The following is a 20,561-nucleotide window of genomic DNA, read 5'->3' as shown; positions in this document are numbered from 1 at the left end:
GGCACCTCCAAACTGAAAAAAATTACCTACCTCATATGCAGAAAATATTGAAGACAACAGAGAGTAGAAGAGTAGATACTGATGTGCGTGTGTGTGTATTTTTGACTGGGCAAATGGGAGCCCCTGCTGTGTTCGTGTCTGTGTGTTCTCCTGAAAGTTTTGTTGTTTTATTTTCTCTCCTCCACCGTGTGTGTCTTTCAGTCTTCTCCTGCATAGAGGTGAAGATGAAACATGAGAAAACATGACGCATGTTGAAAAGAAATGTCACTTTGTCCCCTTTGGCTGAGAGCTGCTTCTTTTTTACACCGCTGTCTGAACAAGTCAAAGCAGCTTAGCTAACAAGTTTAGTTTTTCCAAAGTTGAGACAACAATAGGAGCCATTTACAGAATGGAAGCAGTAAGTAAAATATGCAAAACTGTTTTTTTTTTTTTTTTTTTTTTTTTTTTTTTTAAGACTTTTTAAAGTAGGGCTGATATAAACAAAAATAATTGATTCTGGCTCAAAATAAGAGTTAATATTTTGCCAATCCACTGTACATGCAAACATTAGTCTTTCAAATGAAGATTTTTGGCCTTGTTCATTTTGCTTGTATGATATTTTGCATCTTATTCAGTTGTAATATTTCCTCTAGAAGCAAGCAGTTGTTCTCTATCAAATATCTGACACTGCATGCTAAGAGCAGACGGCAGTGTTGAGATGATTATCATAGCTGAATGACTAATGTGGTTAGTTACTTTAAAAGTCAAAGCATGTCCAACTGATCTCTCACACTGCAATTTGTCTACCTCAAAATTCATATTTTCAGGTGCTAAAACTCCTAAAATTAGTGAGTTTCCTTGAAATACAGTAAATCTGGGTTCTTCGCATGGCTTTTTTTCTTCTTCTTCTTCTTCTTCTTCTTTTTCTTCCCTGCTGGCAGAGCAACACAGTTAGATACTCAATAGTGAACATAAAGGACCATTCATGGAATTTACAGCAGGAATTTTTCTTTAAAGTTGGTGGAGAACAAATAATTTATCTGAAAGAAAGGGACTATTTGACATTATAGGATTCCTAGGGGGAAAGAAATATAAGGATGATTCTGCTGTTCTTTGTTTTCCAGATGTGGAAACAGAAAAAAATAAAACAGACAAAATGATTCTCAATGGGGTTCAGGTCTAGACTCTGTGGTGGCCAATTCATGTGTGAAAATGATGTCTCATGCTCCCTGAACCACTCTTTCGCAGTTTGAGCCCGTCGAATCCTGGCAGTGTTATCTTAGAATACGGCCATGCCATCAGGGAAGAATAAAACTACTGATGGAATAACCTGGTCATTCAGTATATTCAGGTAGTCAGCTGACCTCATTCTTTGGACACATAATGTTTCTAAACATAGACCTGACCAACTGCAGCAACCCCAGATCATAGACTCCCCCCACTTGCTTGTACAGTAGGCACTAGGCATGATGGCTGCATCACTTCATCTGTCTCTATTTTTACCCTGATGCTCCCATCACTCTGGAACAGGGTAACTCTGGACTCATCAGACCACATAACCTTCTTCCACTGCTCCAGAGTCCAATCTTTGGCCTTCCTAGCAAATTTCTCAGGTTAGCCTCACTGATTAATGGTTTTCTTATGGCTACACAGCTGTTCAGTCCCAATTCCTTGACTTTCCTTCACATTGTGCCTGTGGAAATGTTCTTACTTTCACCATTAAACATAGCCCTGAGTTCTACTGGTATTTTTCTTCAATCGATTAAACAATGTTTAAGTGATTGCTAGTCACTGTCATTCAGGATTTTTTTTCCAACCACATTTCCACCTGGAAGATGATGGTTCCCCACTGTTCTTCCAGTTTTAATAATGTGATGGGCAGTTCTTAACCCAGCTTTCTGCAATCTTCTTGGGTGTTTTCTCTGCTTGATGCATGCCAATAATTTACCCCTGGACAGACTAACATCTTTTTCATGACCACAGGATGTATCTTTCCACATGGTAGTTTAAGAAATGAGAGGCAACTCATTGCATCATTTAGGGTTGAAAATAGGCTCGTACCTATTTACTTAGTAAAATCCAGGTTTTTTGTTTGTTTTTTTATTTTGTTTTTTTTTTTTTTTTTGTTTTGGCCAGGCAGTGTATGTAATGGTAATAAAAACTACAAAAACATTTGGCACAACAGATAAAACACACAAAAAAAAAATAGTAAATATGTAACCAAGTGACTTATGATGAAGGCAGTCCTATTATCAGTCCTAGTATGCAGATAGTAATGACTTTTTTTTTTTTTTAACAAAACAAATCCAAATCATTTCTTTTATCTTCCAGGTGATGAGTGGTACCTGTGCAGGTTGACCCTGAGCATGTCCAGTCAGGCAGACCTGCAGTGGGGGATGTTTCCTTCACCTTATCTGGGAGCCATTGGTCCTGATGCAACTCCTGGTTCTGTAGTCTACCGATTGTCAGCACGGCAACGAGATGGAACTGTTGGACAAGCCCAGTTCCTTCTACTGGAAGGTGAGTGTTTTATTGTAACTTCACTTGTTTTTGGTTGTTTTGTTTTTACCTTGTCTTTTGTATCGTCATTAATCTTTCCCCATACTTCACACTTAACCCCACCATAACAAAGCAACACAGAGCACAGTGCTAATAACCCTCAAGCAAAAAAAACACCATTTAGATTTTATATAGAAGCTTCAAAGATGACAAATAAAGTTTGAAATTACAGGTTTTTTATTTTAAAATTCATAGAACTCTTTCATCAGCTTTTTTTTTCTTTTACCTGCAAGAGTCAAACTTCCCTCTTGTTCCGGTTGATGTTTCCTAAAACCTGTCATGGGTTTGCTCCGACTTTTATCTTTTGCCTGTATTTGTAGTTAGGTGTGCTGCTGCTCTGCCATCGTCAGACCTTCTGTGACAAACCTGTTTTACTCAAAGGGACAATTTAAAAATAAAATTTGACTTGTCGAATTTCAATTACTGTCAAGTGAGGAAGAAAGAGAAAGATGCACAGAAACGGCATGGAGCTGCACTGTTAATCACTCCCTGGAGCAAAGAGAGCTTCCAGATTTGGGAATAATAGGAAAGTCTCTGGAGAGGTAGTGAGTGGGTGAATAGCAGGGTGGGCGTATGGGTGCCCGTGGCTGTGGACGAGGAACAAGGAGGAACAAATAGGACTGATATTTTAAGAGCTAATTTCTAATGCTCACATATTAAAGGGATCTGACTTCCCTTTGGCATAATGTGACTACATGTGTACAAACAAATAATCCAGTTGTTTTTAGCATCATGCTAACATGAAAAAAAGTCCACACAGTATGTGTTTGCGTAAAGCCAATTAGTGTCATAAATGTGTTTTTAACTCAGTTTAAATGTCTCACATTTAGAGGTTAAGGTGGTATATAAATGTTTATAGCATGATTTAACAGAAATAAGACAGTTTTTTTTTATTTTTCGGCCTTGTTTTTATACCTCCACTAAGACTCCTAAAACACAGAGCCATGGACAGGAATGCTGCTATTGGCAATTAGAGTTAAAGTTATGTTAATCTCTGTCACAGAATTATTTTCACAAATCCTCCGTTTCACAGATCACCCACTCTCGTGGGTTCTGTTTAGGCTTTTAGTAGCTAACATAAAGAACATTTGACATCTTAATGATCTTATAAGTTTGGTTTGTGTGGTAGATTCCAGTGTGCTCCTACTTCCAATATAGTCGGGAAGTTTGAAATTCAAAATTTTGACTTTAACCCCTCAAAACTAAAAAGATCCTACCACACACACGTGCAATGCAGGAAACAACAGCCTGAACAACAGAGGAGTCTTTCCTTTAGAGAAACCAAAAAACAAGAGAGACATGAGGAGAGGAGAAAGAAAAGACAAGAAGTTAGATCCCCTGGAGTAGATATGAAACATTGGACAATGGCATTAATAATTTTTTTTTCTTTTTCAATTTCATTTGAAACTGTGGTGCAAATCAGGCTGGATTATTCTGCCCTGGGCTGGTTTATGATGTAAGAAAATCCTACAAAAACTGAACACCCCAGATTTTTTTTTATTAATTTAATTTAATTTAATTTTATTTTATTTTATTCTATTTTTTAGCTTTCTAGAGATTCAGGTATCTGCCCTTAAGAACATACAAACATGCTTTTTATAATATGTTTTAATATGTTTTTTTTTGTTTTTTTTTGTTTTTTTTTAACTCAACAGCCCTCAGTTCAAACTGCAGATGCAAACAAACCTTTACACTGAAGCTCGGATTAACTAGTTGTTAAATGAAAGCACCACAAATAGATGAAGATGATTGACAGATGGATGCAGCTGCTGCTTCAGAGCCCTCCGGTCAACAGCTGGGGATTCTTCTGTTGCATATTTCTCTTTTTTAATAACTTCCCTCCTTCTTGTCTCAAATTCTTTTTTCTTCATCCAATTCATCTTTCTTTTCCCACCACCTCCATGCCTTTCTACATTCTTCACTCACAGAAACTCAGATTTCCTTTGCTTTCGTCTCCATCAGCCATCTCATTTCATTCCTTCTGCTCGTCCATAATGTTTTTCCTCCCTAACTCTCACTCTTTTTTCCATCAATGCTTTTCTCCTTCTCCCTTTTGTCTCCCCCCTCTATCTCCTCCCTTTTTTTGTCTCTTAAACCCTAGAAGACAGTTTTTTTTTTGCTGTTGTTGTTTCTTTTTGGCTTCAGGAGTGTTAAACATCTATCAAACAAACAGAAATAAACACAAAGCGTCCCTGAAGCATCAATTTGCCTCAATTTGCTTTTGATAATTAGACAGCTGGGACTCCATCAGTTTATTTAAATAAAAATGGACAAGTTGAAAGACGATGCTTGTTTACATGACCAAGCTCACAAATTGATCCATTGTTCAAATATAAGCAGAATTTAACACAATTTTGCATGATAATAAATGCAAGTAATCTGTAACACAGTATGAAATTAAATGGATGAAAAATACTTTATTAATCTATTTAGAAATATTTTAGTGAATTTAAATTAATTTATAATATAACAAACAGCGCAGTTCCAGTATGTTGAGGTTATGATTGGATAAGTGTGGCTAGAAACACAAAGTCATGTCTGAGCCACTTTCAGATGTAAGGAAGCTGTACATTTTTGGTTTGCTATAATTGTGTGTAAAGTTTGTTTTGTATTTGATTTTAGTTTTATTTCTTGTAGAAAAAAAGCAACTGGTGAAGTAACATTTTAGAGGAAAGAGCAGCCTCTAAAAGTGTTTCCAATAAAGTAGTAGGATTTTATTGCTGCTTTGGTTAATAGGAAATCTTTGATGAACAAACATGTTTAAATCAGTGAAATATGATTTTTAAATTTTTTCTATCACCTCAAAATGATGTACAACAGCAAAAAGTTTCCTTTTTCTTCTGCTTCTCCATCTATAAAGGTGGTGAGGAGTGCTTTGAGGTGGATCGTCGTTCCGGTGTGATCAGGACCACAGGACGACCCCTGACTCCCAGCAAGGAGTATTTGCTGCAGGTGCAGGCAGTGGATGGACGGGGCCGCAAAGGCCCACCGGCCACAGTTGCTATTCTCGCAGGATATCGACCACCACAGTTTACCAACTCCACCTACAGCCTGAATGTGCCTGAGAACGCACCTGTTGGCCAAGCGTGAGTCTCCACAGCGATCTTATGTATTAATGATGTCATAGCGACATTCTGGCAATAATGGGTGGCTTTAATGTTTTAGGTTAAGTGTTTATTACAAGCTTCCATTACAGCCTCAATATTCAGGGTGTATTCACACCAGCCTTTTTGATTAGAATCTGTAATGGAAAATTTTATACACATGCACTTTGTATTGTTACAAAACCTTGTCTTGTGTTTTACTGAGGAAGGAGGATGACTTGTACCCAGATAAGAATTGAGTGAGCTTCATTTACCTCCCCTTCCAATCTTCTAACATTTCTTTAAAACAGAGGACTAATGATTTACCTTGATGTGATCAGCTCATGCTGGCCTTTATAAACCAAACCCAAATGCATCTGTTCAGACTCGTGCAGCCAAGTCTGTTTGATCGTGAAGTCCGCTTTGTTTGGGATAATGTGAACGTGCAAACAAAGTCTGATTCGACTCAAAGAAGTCCACCTATAAATGCAGGTCTCAGTCTGCTTTAAGCGCCCAAATACAGGAAGCGGACTACAAAAAAAAAAAAAAGAGCATTGCGGGGAGTGGGACATGTTGTTTAAAAGGTCTGATTCTTTCGGGTAGTGCAACATGAATGCAATCTCGATCCGGAAGAATACAGCACCCCTAAACTCAAAAGAGTCCTCAGTCAGACCAAGTCTAGCGGACTATCCTGGCGTGAATGCACCCCTACAGAACTATCATTTGCATATCACTGCCTTAAAATATGTATGAAAATACGGATGGCATTTGTGTGTCCATTTGTGTATGTGTGTGTGTGTGTATGTGTCCACGGCTGATTCCTTTGCTTTGCATGTCATGTGATGCATGAAAAGATGCGCCATGTAGAGCGAGACAAAAGAAAAGATAAAGGGGAAGGAAGAGAAAGAGGGAAGATGGCAAAGGAAAGGAGAAAAAGGAGATAGAGGGATGATGAAGAGCAGGAAGGGGGTGGGATGAATGAAGAGGGCCCAGATGTGTGAGTCTGGCCTGAGGCTGAGAATTTGAAAGTGTGGCAAATTCAAATATTTATTAAAAGTGAGGTCTGGATAAACATGAAGGGGAGTGAGCGTGTGTGTGTGAGTGCGTTTGAATCCCTCAGGGCTGCTGGCGCAAAGCACATTGTATTAATATCCAAGTATCCATGCCACCCTGTGAGCAGTGTGTGGGTGTATCTCAGATTGTGTTTTTTGTGGGTCTCTACTTCCATTATGTCCCTTTTATGTGTTACTATACCCTTGCATATGTCTACCTCTGTGTGTGTGTGTCCGTGGATATCTGTGTGTATGTTCCTGTGTGAGTGTGTGTTTTAATCAAATTGATTAACCAGGTTGTGATGGTTTCTGAGCTCAGAATAATCCATTAAGGCTGCCGACTCTTCACAGCTTCTCTTCACTTTCTAAGTCTGTTTGGAAACAGAAATGTAGAGCAGCTTTGCTCTGACTTGCGGTCGTGTTTACACTTTAGGGGAGACAAGCCAAGTTTATTTATAGAGCTCATTTCGAAGTGTTTCATAGTGTTTCACACTGAAATAAAATTTTTAAAAAGGACAAATTAGATAAACACATTTATTAGTATTTAATAAGAAGTAAACTGATCATCTTCCAATCATATATTTTCCCAGTACCATTGTGGGATTTTGTTATTTAGTTAATATGATTTATATGACTTGACAGATGAATACCTGTCCAAACGCATCTTGACCGGGAGCTACTGTGTGTGTTTAACTTCTAAATCTAAATTTAGAGAGCACTCACTTCAAAATAGTATATCAAAACCCAGCCGGACATGATAATAGTTAGACAGATAGTTGTAAACCCCAAGACAACAAAAAGACATGTGACAGTTACAGAATGAAAAAAAATAATAATAATAATAAAAAAAGAAAGAATCAACCTATCATTTATATACCTGGAACTGAGGAGTCAGTGCAATAGGCACACACTGACTGGTTATGAAATAATGGACTGCACTTTGAAGGCCACAGAAGAGCCCCAAGGACTATTGTGTGCCAGTGAAGATAGCAGAGATGTGCACAAGTAATTTTTTGCAAGTCCAAGTCAAGTTTCAAGTCACTTTAATTGTAATGAGTAAGCCACGTGACCAGGTTTTAGACATTTTTCCTGCACACCTGATTCAAATAACTTCTTGTCAAGTTCTACACAAGCCTCTTAATGACCTAATAATAATTTGACTCAGGTGTATTTCTTAACTGTGGGGTCCAGCTGTAGCCTTAGAGCCCTAATGGAGCCTGTCTGGCATCTGACAGTGGGGACCCCCTTGTGCTGACACCGAATTTGCAGTAGCAGTGCAAGGGAAGTGGGTATGAGGAGGGGCTTAAAATTTAAATGACTTAATAGTTATTGTTCCTGTTGTCTTTCTAACCTTTGGCTTTCTCTGTGTGTGTTGCACACCCATTCAGTGTTGCTGTGGTTCAGGCGGTCTCGTTCCAGAAGAAGACTTTGTCCTACATGCTGCTGGTAAATCCTGGGAATCTGTTTAGCATCAACCAGGAGAGCGGCGCTCTCAGCCTGACCAGGACTGTTGACTACGAGAGCGGCCACAACCTCCACACTCTGCAGGTCCGAGCCTCTGAACCTGACACTGGCCTCAGCGGCGTGGCAGAGGTAGGCCACCAAATTTACTCACATAAAAGTTGCCCGATTTAGCAATGTATTTTTTCAAGGATAAAATTGTTGTTGGAATAAAAAAAAAAAAAAAAAAAAAAAAAAACAGGCCAATTTTGCCAGTTATTGTGAATCCAAATTCATTTTAATGCTGGTATGAACTGCACCCATTAAATGCCTGCTGTCCCTTTCCTTTAATGGTAACCAAACTCACTGTCTACCATATAAACAGGGACATGTACAACTTTAAATATTCTTTTAAGCCAGTTGACAATATTATATGTTTGAAGGTGGGGCTGTGCGATGGTAGATGACAACTGTCCAAATATAATTTAGTTAGTAGAGTGTCATACAAATGGGATTTTTTTTTTTTTTATTATTATTATTTCTAATATGAACAAAAATTCAGGTAGAGAGGGTGTATCAATAAAGCTGCTCAGTGGCACAAACTTTTTAATCATGGTAATTTTCAGTTATACAATTATGTGTTGACATATCAGTTAGTAATATAGTTGTATTAAGTTCAATTCTGAGGCATTAGACTAGAAAACTAATTATATTTCACTAATAAATGACTACACATCATATGTATGATTATTCATTCCATTTAAACACAACTGTTTATTTATTTATTTATTTATTAACCATTTTGAACATTCACACAGTCTTCTGTGTATGCTCATGCATGAAAGTAAAATAAGGCTAAACGTCACTGAGACTCACTGATGTCCAACATATTTAGATGTCTCTGCAACCCATTAGTCAGATTTGATGATCAACACCTCTACTGACCAATCAGTCAAAAAAAATGAAGAAACACTACTAAATTCACCATAAAAACACTAATGATGATCCAGAAGGCGGTAAACCCAAAGATCATAGTATTGTAAGAAACTGGTACATTTTGTTGTAAAAACACCTTGTCTTTATGTAAACAACCATTATGTTGATGATTAATTTTAAACTAATAGCAGTGTTTTTTTTGTTTGTTTGTTTGTTTTTTGTTTTTTTCAAGCAATGATATAACTTTTGACCATGAAACAGCAAAGGTCAGACATGTTTCATCCACTGTTTTCACATTTTTTGTTTTATGCTCATATAATTGCTTTGTGTTTAAGTTATGTTTTGCATGTGTTTCAATGCTTAGTATCAGTAGCAGAGATTCTCCCTGTTATTTTTGATTTGCTATACATTAGGATCGGTGCTTCCTACCATGCACATGGCTTCTTTAAGATGAGGTTTCTTTTTGGCAAAAGTCCATCTAGGCCGTCATATGAAACTAATAACAGAAGATGCTGTTGGCCATCCAAAATGGTGCATGACTCTGCCGAATGTGCTGTTATTTATATGAGAGCCATGTCTTTTGAGTAGGTGGTTACCAGGTAACCAGAAAGCCTTTAGGTTTAATGTGCTAATTAATTTGGCCATGTTTACAATGCTTCTGAATAAAGAAGAAATTGCATCTCAGTGCATTCTGGGTGAATTCCCACCTGTAATTAGGGCTGTTCACTTGTGATCAGATCATCCGAGAGGCATGATGATGCCAGGTGTGAACAAGGCCACAGAGTAGGTAACCTGTAGCCACAGTCAAAGTGAACCCAGTTAACCTGTGGAAGCAAAGCCCTGCTGCCTGTGATCTTTGTCAAGATTTATTATTTCAGTGATGCAAACACACCCACACACACACAAACACAGAGAGTATACACAATACTTATTTCATATGTTAACTGGTTAATAACAGTTTAATGTTATGGGGGAATAACAAACCATGTTGTTTTACATCCACACAGATATTTTGATTTTACAGTTATGCAGTGCAGTAAACAGAGAAAAAAAAACAATAATTTGGAAATAATTCTCCAGCACTGCTGAGTGGTTTAAAGTTGTGGGCATTTCTAAGTGTTCACACACCAATGAGCCCTTGAGGTCATGTCAAAGGAAAGGTCTAGACAATGCTGTAAGTGGTACCACATCCCATTTTTCAATGATTAACAGAATAAATTCACAATACCACTGGCAGCCCTAGTCAACAGACAAATTTAAAAACGTCTGTAGGTGCTGACCCTTGACCGTTAACCAAGCTATTCTTGGATGAAAAGCAGTTTATTTTAAAATGAAAGAAGTGCAGTCACTGAATCAGCGGCTGTGGTGCAGCTGTTTCATTTCCTATTAACTGTTCATTATGCAGGTGTCCAACACTGAAAACTCATAGGTTTAAAGCTGCATTCAGCGATAGTAGTGAGGTGCATGCATATTACAAACTGTCTAATTTTGGATACTAAAACTTGCTATAAGCTTAACATCAATATGCAGCCCACAAACACACTAACAGAAATCCATTATCACCTGCTCTTAATGTTCTAAGGGGCCAGGTGGTTTAGACAGAGTACAGCACTACTAAATTACCAGAAACACCCCAAAGGCCACTATTGCTCTATAAGCTTAGCTGGCTAATACACTCTAAAGGCCATTCGTGTGTGTGTGTGTGTGTACGTGTCGCTGTCAGTTGTGTCGAGGCAGCCTGTTTAGCGAGGCTAATTTTACATAGCTTGTGCAGTTTCTGTTGCCTTTGGCTTTATCTGACATTTTGTCAGGATTATGTCTTTTTCCATTGTTCCATCAAACAGCTTCACAGACAATTCCAGTCAAGTTGAGTCTTTTCTTCTAATACAGAGCAGCAACATACTTATAATTGGTTAAATTAGGTGTTGCATCTCCACCTACAGTTGCAATAAGAATGTGATGGCAAAATATCTTAAAAATCATGTTTTTATTGCAAATTTGAGCTGCATAGTATGTAATGCAACCTGCTGCTTAACTACAGTGGAAATCTGTGTTCTTTGAAGGTAGGTCTCACAGTTATTGACAACCATAAGGACTGCTTTAGACAAGGCAACTTTATTTATTATAGCACATTAAATGCACAAGACAGTTATTTATTTATTTATTTATTTATTTTCCAAGTTCTGGTCTCTTCTGGAGTTCTGGAGTGAGACCATACTGATTCAGGTTCCTAGACATGGATGTAGAGCGATATGAATACAATGCAAAACCTTGCAAACAATGAGGGATGGCCATTAAGTAAAAATGCAGTGATGTGTGTGATTTCCACTGCCAGTAATGAAACGCAAGACACAATGGTACACAGTATACTGATCAAGGACATTCTGAAATTACAGATCCCCATTACCCAGCAGAGCTAAGAAAGTAGTTGATTTTTTTCTTTTTTTTAAGAAAAATTTGGATTTGTTCCTAAAACAAAAAAGTAAGCCAATTTGACTTTTAGCCTGGATAATTGCTTTACAAAGTGTGTTATGAATGACAGATTTTAATCAATGGCAATACACAATTACTAGTTCAGGTTCAGTCCCTTGAATTGTTGAAAGCTTAGAAAGATCAGATGGTTGGTCTTAGCCATTTGAAAATTAAACAAATTATGCTGCATTTAGCAACAGCTGAAGTTGAGTTAAGTGAGTCTGAATTGTCAGGATAGTTGTCATGGATTGCGGAATGTGAAGACCCAAAGGCAGGACTCAGAGACAGGAAGCAGATGGAACGCAGGAATAAAGGTTTTAACTTAAAATTGCAGAAAATCTTACAGAAAAACAGGAGACATGACGGGGAAACACAACGGACAATCTGACAAAGGACAACTGAAACCAAGAGGTATAAATACAGAACCAACAGGGAGCAGGTGAAGCAAATGAGCAAATCACACAAGTGTACTAATGAACAGGAACACAAACCAGAATTCAACACACCAGGAAGAAACTACGAAATAAAACAGGAAACCAGACAAGACAATAAACCCACATGGCAGTAAAACTAAACCAAAAACACACAGACCATGACAATAGTATTGTTAGTAAGCATCCAGTGATTGTCGAAGCCTCAAGGGGGTTACCTTTCTATAACTTTCGTGATTTTCATCAATATTACAAAATTTCAGCATTTGGGAGAACAAAACAAGCAATGTGTTGTGGTTATAAAACCAGTTTGTCAAGTTTACACAGATGCAGTAGGACTGGTGAAGTCTGCAATAAAATGCACCCAACCCATTAAGTTACAGCAGTAAACATTTGAAAATGTTTTCAGATATTTCATGTACAGACTTTTAGAAATTCAAAATGTGGCCTTGTTCTTCTTTTCACGGGATAATAACTACATGTTCTATAGTTAAAAATTTACTATTGACAGGTGATAATTGCTTGCAACACATCTCAGGTGTAAATATTTTTTCTCTTTCTTTGCAGGAGAAAATAAATGTGTTTGTTTGGTTCCTTTGAAGTCTTTTACAATGAGAGCGCTCTGGTTTGGAAAATGCATATCCTATTGTTGGATCTGAAGTGAAAATAATAGCCAATTTTCTTACTGTTTACACTTTAATCTTCTGTAATTTTCCATGCATGTGTTTAGAGGCAGTCTTACAGCTAGATCCCCTCACAGTGTCCTCTTATTGTCCTGCTAAACAGATGGAGGGCTGCAGGTTCAAGACTGTAGATGAAACCTCTGCTCATGTGGTCATGTCATGTCATGTCAGTTAAATCAGCTTTAGGGACTTGAAAAACATTGTTTTGGTTTGAACTCCAGACTGTGGGTGCACTGGACAGAAACAGAGACAAGATAAAGACAAAAAGGCTCAATGTGTAGGGGGTTTAAAAGCAAGATGAAGATAAATATATACTGTAGGATGGAAAGGGGTTTCTCTCCTCCAGCAGGGGAAATTTGTCTTCATACACATTAATAAATAAGGGTTGTATTTCCATGTTCAAAAATACAGTCATCAGACAAGTATTTTTTAAGTTTCCTGGTTTAACTATTTTGGTCTATCTGTCTCTGCCCATGTGGGCTCTCTCTGGCTGCTATGGCTTTCTCTGTCGGTCAGAAAGATGCACTTTACTTTAACTGATGATTCCAAGCTGCAGAAATGGGCTTTACTGTGCAGATAAAAAGATACAAAGATGTATGTTAAATGCATTTTTTTTGTTTCATAAATGATGCAGGCAAACAAATTATGTTTTACTGTGGCCAGTATGTCTCCACCTTTTCAAACCATTATCAAGAGAAACTTGGTCTGCTTTCTGACAGAAAAACCTGAAGTAAAGTATTATTCTGTGCCTTTAAACTTAAACATGTCATTAGTAGTATGCTTTAAGGAATGAGAAACTTTTCTTCCCAGTGCACATGGCTTAAGAGATACCTTCACACTAAGTATAATTATCTCTAACTAGAAGATTGAACAAACTTTAGGATTTTATTATGTAACCACACAAAGGATGGTTGAAAAGAAGTGAAAATCTCCATGATGTTGAACATTGAAATCCCAGTTGATCTAAGGTGGTTCTTTGTGTTTCAAAAAACTGTCACGCAACATATGTCTGGAATAAAAAATACCAGATGATAAATACAGAATTTTCTCTGTAGGTTGTTGTGCATATAACGGATGAGAATGACTGCACACCAGAGTTCCTCCACTCCATCTATACAAGAGACAACATACCTGAGAGCGTTGCACCTGGAACCTCCCTGCTGCAAGGTAACACATCGCGTTCTGTGGAGCATGCTCAAGAAAGTATTTGCCCTCAATCAAAGAACACAACACCAATATATTATAGTGGTGGTTTTACTGTGCAGTGCGTGCACGTGTGTGTGTGTGTGTGTGTGTGTGTGTGTGTGTGTGTGTGTGTGTGTGTGTGTGTGTGTGTGTGTGTGTGTGTGTGTGTGTGTGTGAACCATCTGTCATAGCTGCTGGTTACTGGTGGAGATCAAACAGTCCAACTTCAGCGAGGCTTTGCTCTTATTAGGCAGGCAGCCAGCAATGCATACTCACCCACACAAGATTTTTCTACTATCTTTGTGAGGACTTGTGTTGACATATTGCTCTGCGAGGCCTCTTATCCTAACCTGAACCATATAAGTCCAAACCATCAAACAGGCCTTTGAAGGTCTGTCCTAAAGTGAGGTCAGAAAAATCAAATTGGTCTCACAGAAATAGACACAGAAGCACATGCATGCATTAATTAAGCAATTTACAATCTAGGTATTTATTAAATACCTCATCTCCTCATCCTCTCCCCTCTCTGGCCTCCTCTCCTCGTGTCTGTTCACTTTTTTTTTTACCTTGTTCCTCCTTCTTTCACCTTAATTTCTCTGCTGCCCCTCTGCTTTCCATTTTGTCCCTTTCAACTTCACATTTTCCACCTCCCTCTATTTTCCTGTCTTTCCTTATTCTATTTGACTTTACCTTGTCTCCCTTTACTTTCTTTTCAATATCTCTCCATCCTTCCTTTGTTTCCCACTTCTTATTCTCCCCTCTTCACTTTTCTTACTCCTCATCTACAATTTACTTTTCTGCTTATTTTCAACGTTGCTCTCCTGGTTTTCCCTTTCTACCTCTTAAATTCTTTTCTACCTCGTCTCTCTTTTTCTTGTCCTCGTCTGCTATTGCTTGTTGACATTCCCTCTTTATCTTCTGTAATAATCCTTGTCCTTTGTCTAACTCCGCCCCTCTTTTTCCTCTCCTCCTCTCTAATCTCCACATCTTCTTGCATTCTTTTTCATGTCATCTTGTCCTCACCCTTTTTTCTTCATATTCCTCGCCTCCATTCCAACATGTTCCCCTCCTTCATTCCCTCATCTGTCTCTCCTCTCACTTTATTCCTTCTTACCCTCTTTCCTCTTCTTCAATTTCATCTCTTTCTCATTTCCTTCACTTCTTCTCTTATTACCTTCAGTTCTGGCTCGGGACTGTGACTCAGGTGTGAACTCTGAGCTGTCTTACTTCATCCCAAGTGGAGATTTTGACATCACGTCAGGAGGCGTGGTCAGCCCTACCCGTCGCCTGGACTACGAGCGGCCCAATCACCTCTATGAGTTTGTTGTTGTTGCCGTGGATGCAGGAACACCTCCCCGGACTGGGACGGCCTCAGTCCGCATCCGAGTTGCCAATACCAACGATGAGCCGCCGGTCTTCTCCCAAACCAAGTAAGAATTCTTCTTAACTTTCTAGTTATTCTGCTTTCTGAACTTCTAGTCACATATTGTGTTTTTTCATTGATGTGACTTTGGTTTATAATGAACATCAGCACTTATCCTTTCTCTGTTTCACTCCTGCCTGAGTCTGTCGCCCACAGAGTCAATCTGCTAATTAAGTTTGTTTTTAAATCAGAATCTATTTTCAATCCTGCTGTTTTTCTCCATCTGTTTTCACTTCATCTACACTTCTAATAACGCTTTGCTATCTGTTACCTTCACACTCTTTTTTTGTGCATTTTCACTGCTTCTTTCTAAATCAGCTTTTCTCATCATGTACTTTATCCACCTTTTCTTACGTTCATAGTTTTTCTCTGTCCTCTTTCTTCATGTGTGTTTTCATCCTCTTGATTTTAAATTTTTTTCTCTCTTTCTAATCCCTTTTCTTACACCAAGTGCCCGTACATTTAATTCAAGTCACCATTTTTTCTCTTGGTCTCTGTGTTAGTTATAAGACTTTCCTCAGTGAGGATGCTGGCCCCGATACACTGGTTGCCATCGTCCACGCCAATGACCCAGATGGAGATGGAGTCTCTTATGCCATCACTGGTGGCAACGAGGACAGCAACTTCCAGCTGGACAACCAGAAGGGTGAGGCAACAATAGATACAAACAAAACATGGACACAGTCAAGCCCAGCTGAACAATTATAGTTTCTTGGTCACTTAACTTTAAGTAGGAGGGTACAAAAAAGAGTTTATTACATTTGGTAATGAGTGAGCTGCTGCTAAGACTTCATTATGAACAAATAGTGAAGGAACTGTTAATGATGTTTCATTAAAGCCATCGTCTCAATAGCCAGGAAACATAATAACACCCAAAAAATGTGGCTTTTGAGTCTAATGCTCTCAGGGCTACAGGAGTGAGCATGGCAAAATTTTCTTCATGGAATCATACATCTATAAACTAACATCTCACATGGAGTTTCTGAAACTAACAGCAATCATCTCGTAGTCAAACTTAGAATAATAAGCTAGTGTTATTTTATCTCAGACAGTTGTGCAAAAACTCTGCTTAAATGCAGCTTGCAGACTGCAAAATTAATGCTATCAATGTTGTTGTTGCAAATGAGCTTGAGCCCTGAGAGATACAGTAGTGGTAACTACTGGATATTCTGTAGCCTCCATAACATTTAGGATAAACTTTTTATTACTGGAAAAAGAAGAAGTTTGAATCAACTTGTTTGAGTAGTTGTAACTGTATATAAAGAATATATATATATATATATATATATATATATATATATATATATATATATATATATATATATATATATATATATATGTGTGTGTGTGTGTGTGTGTGTGTGTGTGTGTGATAGAGAGAGAGAGAGAGAGAGAGAGTTTCCTTAATGGTGCAAAACACAGCAGAATCAACGTTTTCTCTTAATATTCAGTTAAAAAGCTGTTGTGACTACTAGTTTGTTAAATCAAGTATGAGTCTATCACCATCGCACTAAATATCTCTAAAGCTATACATGCTCTGTTAGACGCACAAACATCCAAATTTTTACCAACACTCATCTCTGAGCTATTTTAATTACATGTCAATACTGAAGAAAAAGAGCAATTTAAATCTTAAACAATCACAACTTGGTTTAGAAATACAGAAACATGATGTTCACATCAATTTTTGTCCCATCACAGGCAGAGCTGAAAATTAGATTTTTAAGTGCTAAATATTTGGCTGATGTAGTTACAGGTCCTTTTTTTTTAAATAAATGTGAATGGCAAATTTTGAGTTAATCTAATATCTTTTTGCAGAGACAATATTGGACAGCCTTGTCCAACTCTGCCTGTAATGGGACAAAATGAATGTTAACATCCTGTTTGTTAACGAGCAGATAGTTTTATTAATAACAAACAACAGAAACAATCCTTACACATGTACACACTCAGCAGCATGCAGATCACTTAACACTCACACACACACATACACAGCAAAGTGGTTGTTTCCATAGTAACAAGAATTTGGGGGAAATGCTTGGTTGCATTAATGAGGCCAGTGAACCCCCTGGATGATATCCTCACACAAATGCATAAATAAAAGAACATGAATACACACACATTTATAATCATTACAGCACTCTCACACACAAACTGTTTATTTTCACTTCTGTGTCTCTGGGACATGAAGTGCATTTGAATACTTGCGTGTGTGTCAGTGTGACGAACAGTTTGAAGTTACGGGCATTTTGGGATTTTTTTGGCTGAAAAAGTTAAGACCTATTTGTGCATGTTCAGAAACAGAACTAATGATGTAGAACACAACACGTTGCACCGATCATTTATTGCATATTGTCCACTGTTTTGTGAAGTTTCTGGTGTGTTTTCCTTGCAGTTCTGTTTCACTGCACCAGCTGGAGCTGGAGGCATTGTGGTTTCCGTTTGTGCGTCCTTGCAGTTCTTGTGAACACAATTTTAGAGGAAGGCTTGGAGGGAATTTATTATCAATTAGCTCAAACATTCAGTTCAACTTGAGTTTATGAAGCATCCATGTTTCATAATTCATTGCGTTTTTGTTCCATCATCCATATCTGAGGCATTCATTGTGTGACATCAGATGATTCCATTAGTGCTCTTTCATGTCAAACCCACTGAACATTGTATAGCTCTGTATTAGCAAAGTACATGATGTTTGACAGCATTGAAATGTAAAATACTACAAACTGAAACATTTTAATATAATTGGCATGCTAGCTGCAAAGTGAAATTATAAACACCAAAAAGCAGCAAAATGCATGAAGTACCCATGTAAAATAACAACATATTGTTATCCTACTGCTGTAAACTGTTGTTAAGAGGTCCCTTCCCCCTCCATTGCATTAACAAGATGACGACCATTAGCAAGAAAAGCATTTCATAACTTTTTTTTTCTTCTTCTTTTGCTTTCAGTATGCCATTCATGTAACAGTTGAATGTGGTCACACTTGCTCATAGAAATGTTCAGTTTTAGATGCCTGTCAGAATCAACACTTCATGCATTTAATGAGTTTCATTAAATTTGCCCCTCAGTTTCACTCCTACTCTTTATTTGCATCCTTTCCTTCCTCTTTAGTCCACCTGCCTTGTAAAAAAGTTGCAGAAGAATGATATAAGCCATTTTTTGTTGGCCAGAACAGGCTCTGCTGTTGAGTCGTTCTTGCCGCTTAGAAACATTTCTTTTTTATGTTTATGAGCTGTTCTAATAAACAGGACTGCATGAAAAGTCTGAGTTTTTGGTGGCCTGCCTGCTAATTAACCAGTTGGTCAAGGAATACAGTTGCAAGGTGGTTAAATTCTAGTTTTAATCATGGTGCATAGATTTTTCCTTTTAGTTTATAAGAGGTTTGTGGTTAATTGTATAGCTTTTTTCCCTCTTTAAAATTAGTTTTATTTCAGTCATGTTTGCATGTTTGTCTTTGCATGCATGTTTATGTGTGTATGTCTCTAAGCCTTTCTGTCATGTTACCATTTAACATACACTGCTCCACCACACACACGCACCCATGCACAAACGGATATAAACGCGAATATTTGCACATAAATGATATTTTAAGCCCCTCTCTCTTCAATACATTCACACACATATGCACTAAAGCAGCAGATGGCCTTTGGCTTGCTCGACTTTTTTGCATTGTCACTTCAAAGCATTGTGAAGTATTTTCATGTAGATGTGAATGTGCCCTCCCAGACTCTGTGTTTATATTCATGTTCCTACCAAAGCTGCTTATTTGTTTGTTTGCTCTGTTATGTTAATGTTGAAATGATTGTTAGTGCAGAAAAATTGCATTTGTTTTAGACCAGAGTTAGAATAATGTGAGTTTTTTTTTAGCTGTTTGAGCTGACAGTCTGCTGTTGGTGACCCACAGAGCTGTAAACATCACAGCCCAGCTTTTTATCTACGGCGTTTTAAGGCTCAGTATGTCGCTTGTTATTCATACTTACCTACATGATTGCCAGTGTGGATGGTGAGGATGGGAAACTCTCACAATAAACACCATAATGTGGAGCCAAAAGTAAAACTGTTACAAGCAGTTTTTAAACTTTTTGCTTGCATTTTATAAACTGAATTATGACAACATGAGCAGCAGCTCAAGGGTGTTTTTTAGCTTTACACTTTTTTATGTGGCGAAAAATAGTTAGAATTTCCTCCAGAGGGGATTTTATACTATAAAGCAAGCAGTGTCAATCAGCACAACAAAACACTATGAGCACTTTTGGATGCCTGCAAACATGAAAGTTGTTTAAGAACATTTTTCTTTCTTTTTTTTTGTCAATTTTTTTTTCAATTTTATTCATTTATTTATTTATTTGTTAAATACCTATTTTGGATGCAACTTTAGAGGAAACTTTCTGTGAGGTTGTAGTCTGACAGTTTTAGTGAGGACACTAAAAAGACACAGGACTCAGTTTTAAGCCGTTACCACAGATACGTCAACACATCAGTAACAGCTTCCTGTTGCAGTAAAGCTGTAATTTACATTTGTTTTCACACCTTTATGATTTATAAAATGTTTTTCTTCATGATGCAAACGATTATATTTGTGAAAAAATAACAACTCAAAAACATTTCAAGAAGCCCGATTTAGAAAAAGATGTTGTAATGATGTTAAAGAACTGGAAAAGTTACAGTATTTTACTCCACAGCATGATGGGAAAAAAATAGCTGGTAATTTCCATTTATATCTGAATGCAGGCATCATTAAGCTGCGGCGGAGTCCACCTCCCAGGCTGAGGGGTCCACAGTACGTCCTCAACATCACTGCCACAGATGATAATGCATCCGGTGGGCCCTATCCACTCAGCAGCTCTGCTCAGGTCATTGTTGGAATCAATGACATCAACAACAACAAGCCAGTGTTCGAGGAGGTGAATGAAGTCATCCTGTTAAAATAAAAATGAAAACACATAGACGCCACATTCATCTCCCTGATTGTGGTGTTTGTGCTCTCAGTGTCAGAACTACAGTCTGAACGCTGCAGTGCTGGAGAATCAGCCACCAGGGACGTTTGTCCTGCGCGCCCAGGCACATGATGCTGACATGGGACTCAACGGAAAGGTCAAATATGGCATCATGCATAGAGACGGTGTGTCATCTGGGTTTGATATCAATCCTGACACTGGTAAGCCATGCAGTGATGCTTAATCTTAATTTGGGTCAAAATACACAGAAAAAAGAGAGAAAAAAAATGTGATTTTCAACATTTTTGTTTCTAAAAAGCAGTTTTATGAATAACGTGCGCGGTCATAGCTTCAGTGATTTAAGTAATGTATATGATAAG

General features: G+C 37.8%; 1 protein-coding gene across 1 annotated transcript in view; it reads left to right on the top strand.

Moving 5' to 3' along the window:
• si:dkey-22o22.2 (neural-cadherin) overlaps positions 1 to 20,561 on the top strand; it is a 152,661-nt gene that overhangs the window by 72,497 nt on the left and 59,603 nt on the right. The window contains exons 2-9 of the mRNA XM_041988730.1: positions 2,311 to 2,499; positions 5,399 to 5,624; positions 8,062 to 8,266; positions 13,691 to 13,802; positions 15,001 to 15,250; positions 15,747 to 15,889; positions 19,976 to 20,148; positions 20,234 to 20,402. Of these exons, the coding sequence (XP_041844664.1) occupies positions 2,311 to 2,499; positions 5,399 to 5,624; positions 8,062 to 8,266; positions 13,691 to 13,802; positions 15,001 to 15,250; positions 15,747 to 15,889; positions 19,976 to 20,148; positions 20,234 to 20,402 (1,467 nt within the window). The remainder of the gene's footprint in view (positions 1 to 2,310; positions 2,500 to 5,398; positions 5,625 to 8,061; positions 8,267 to 13,690; positions 13,803 to 15,000; positions 15,251 to 15,746; positions 15,890 to 19,975; positions 20,149 to 20,233; positions 20,403 to 20,561) is intronic.

The sequence above is a fragment of the Melanotaenia boesemani genome, chromosome 6, assembly GCF_017639745.1.
Source record: "Melanotaenia boesemani isolate fMelBoe1 chromosome 6, fMelBoe1.pri, whole genome shotgun sequence".
In the NCBI taxonomy this organism is placed as follows: Eukaryota; Metazoa; Chordata; class Actinopteri; order Atheriniformes; family Melanotaeniidae; genus Melanotaenia; species Melanotaenia boesemani.
Note: the sequence above shows the minus strand (reverse complement) of the source record. Positions and strands in the feature narration are given on the sequence as shown.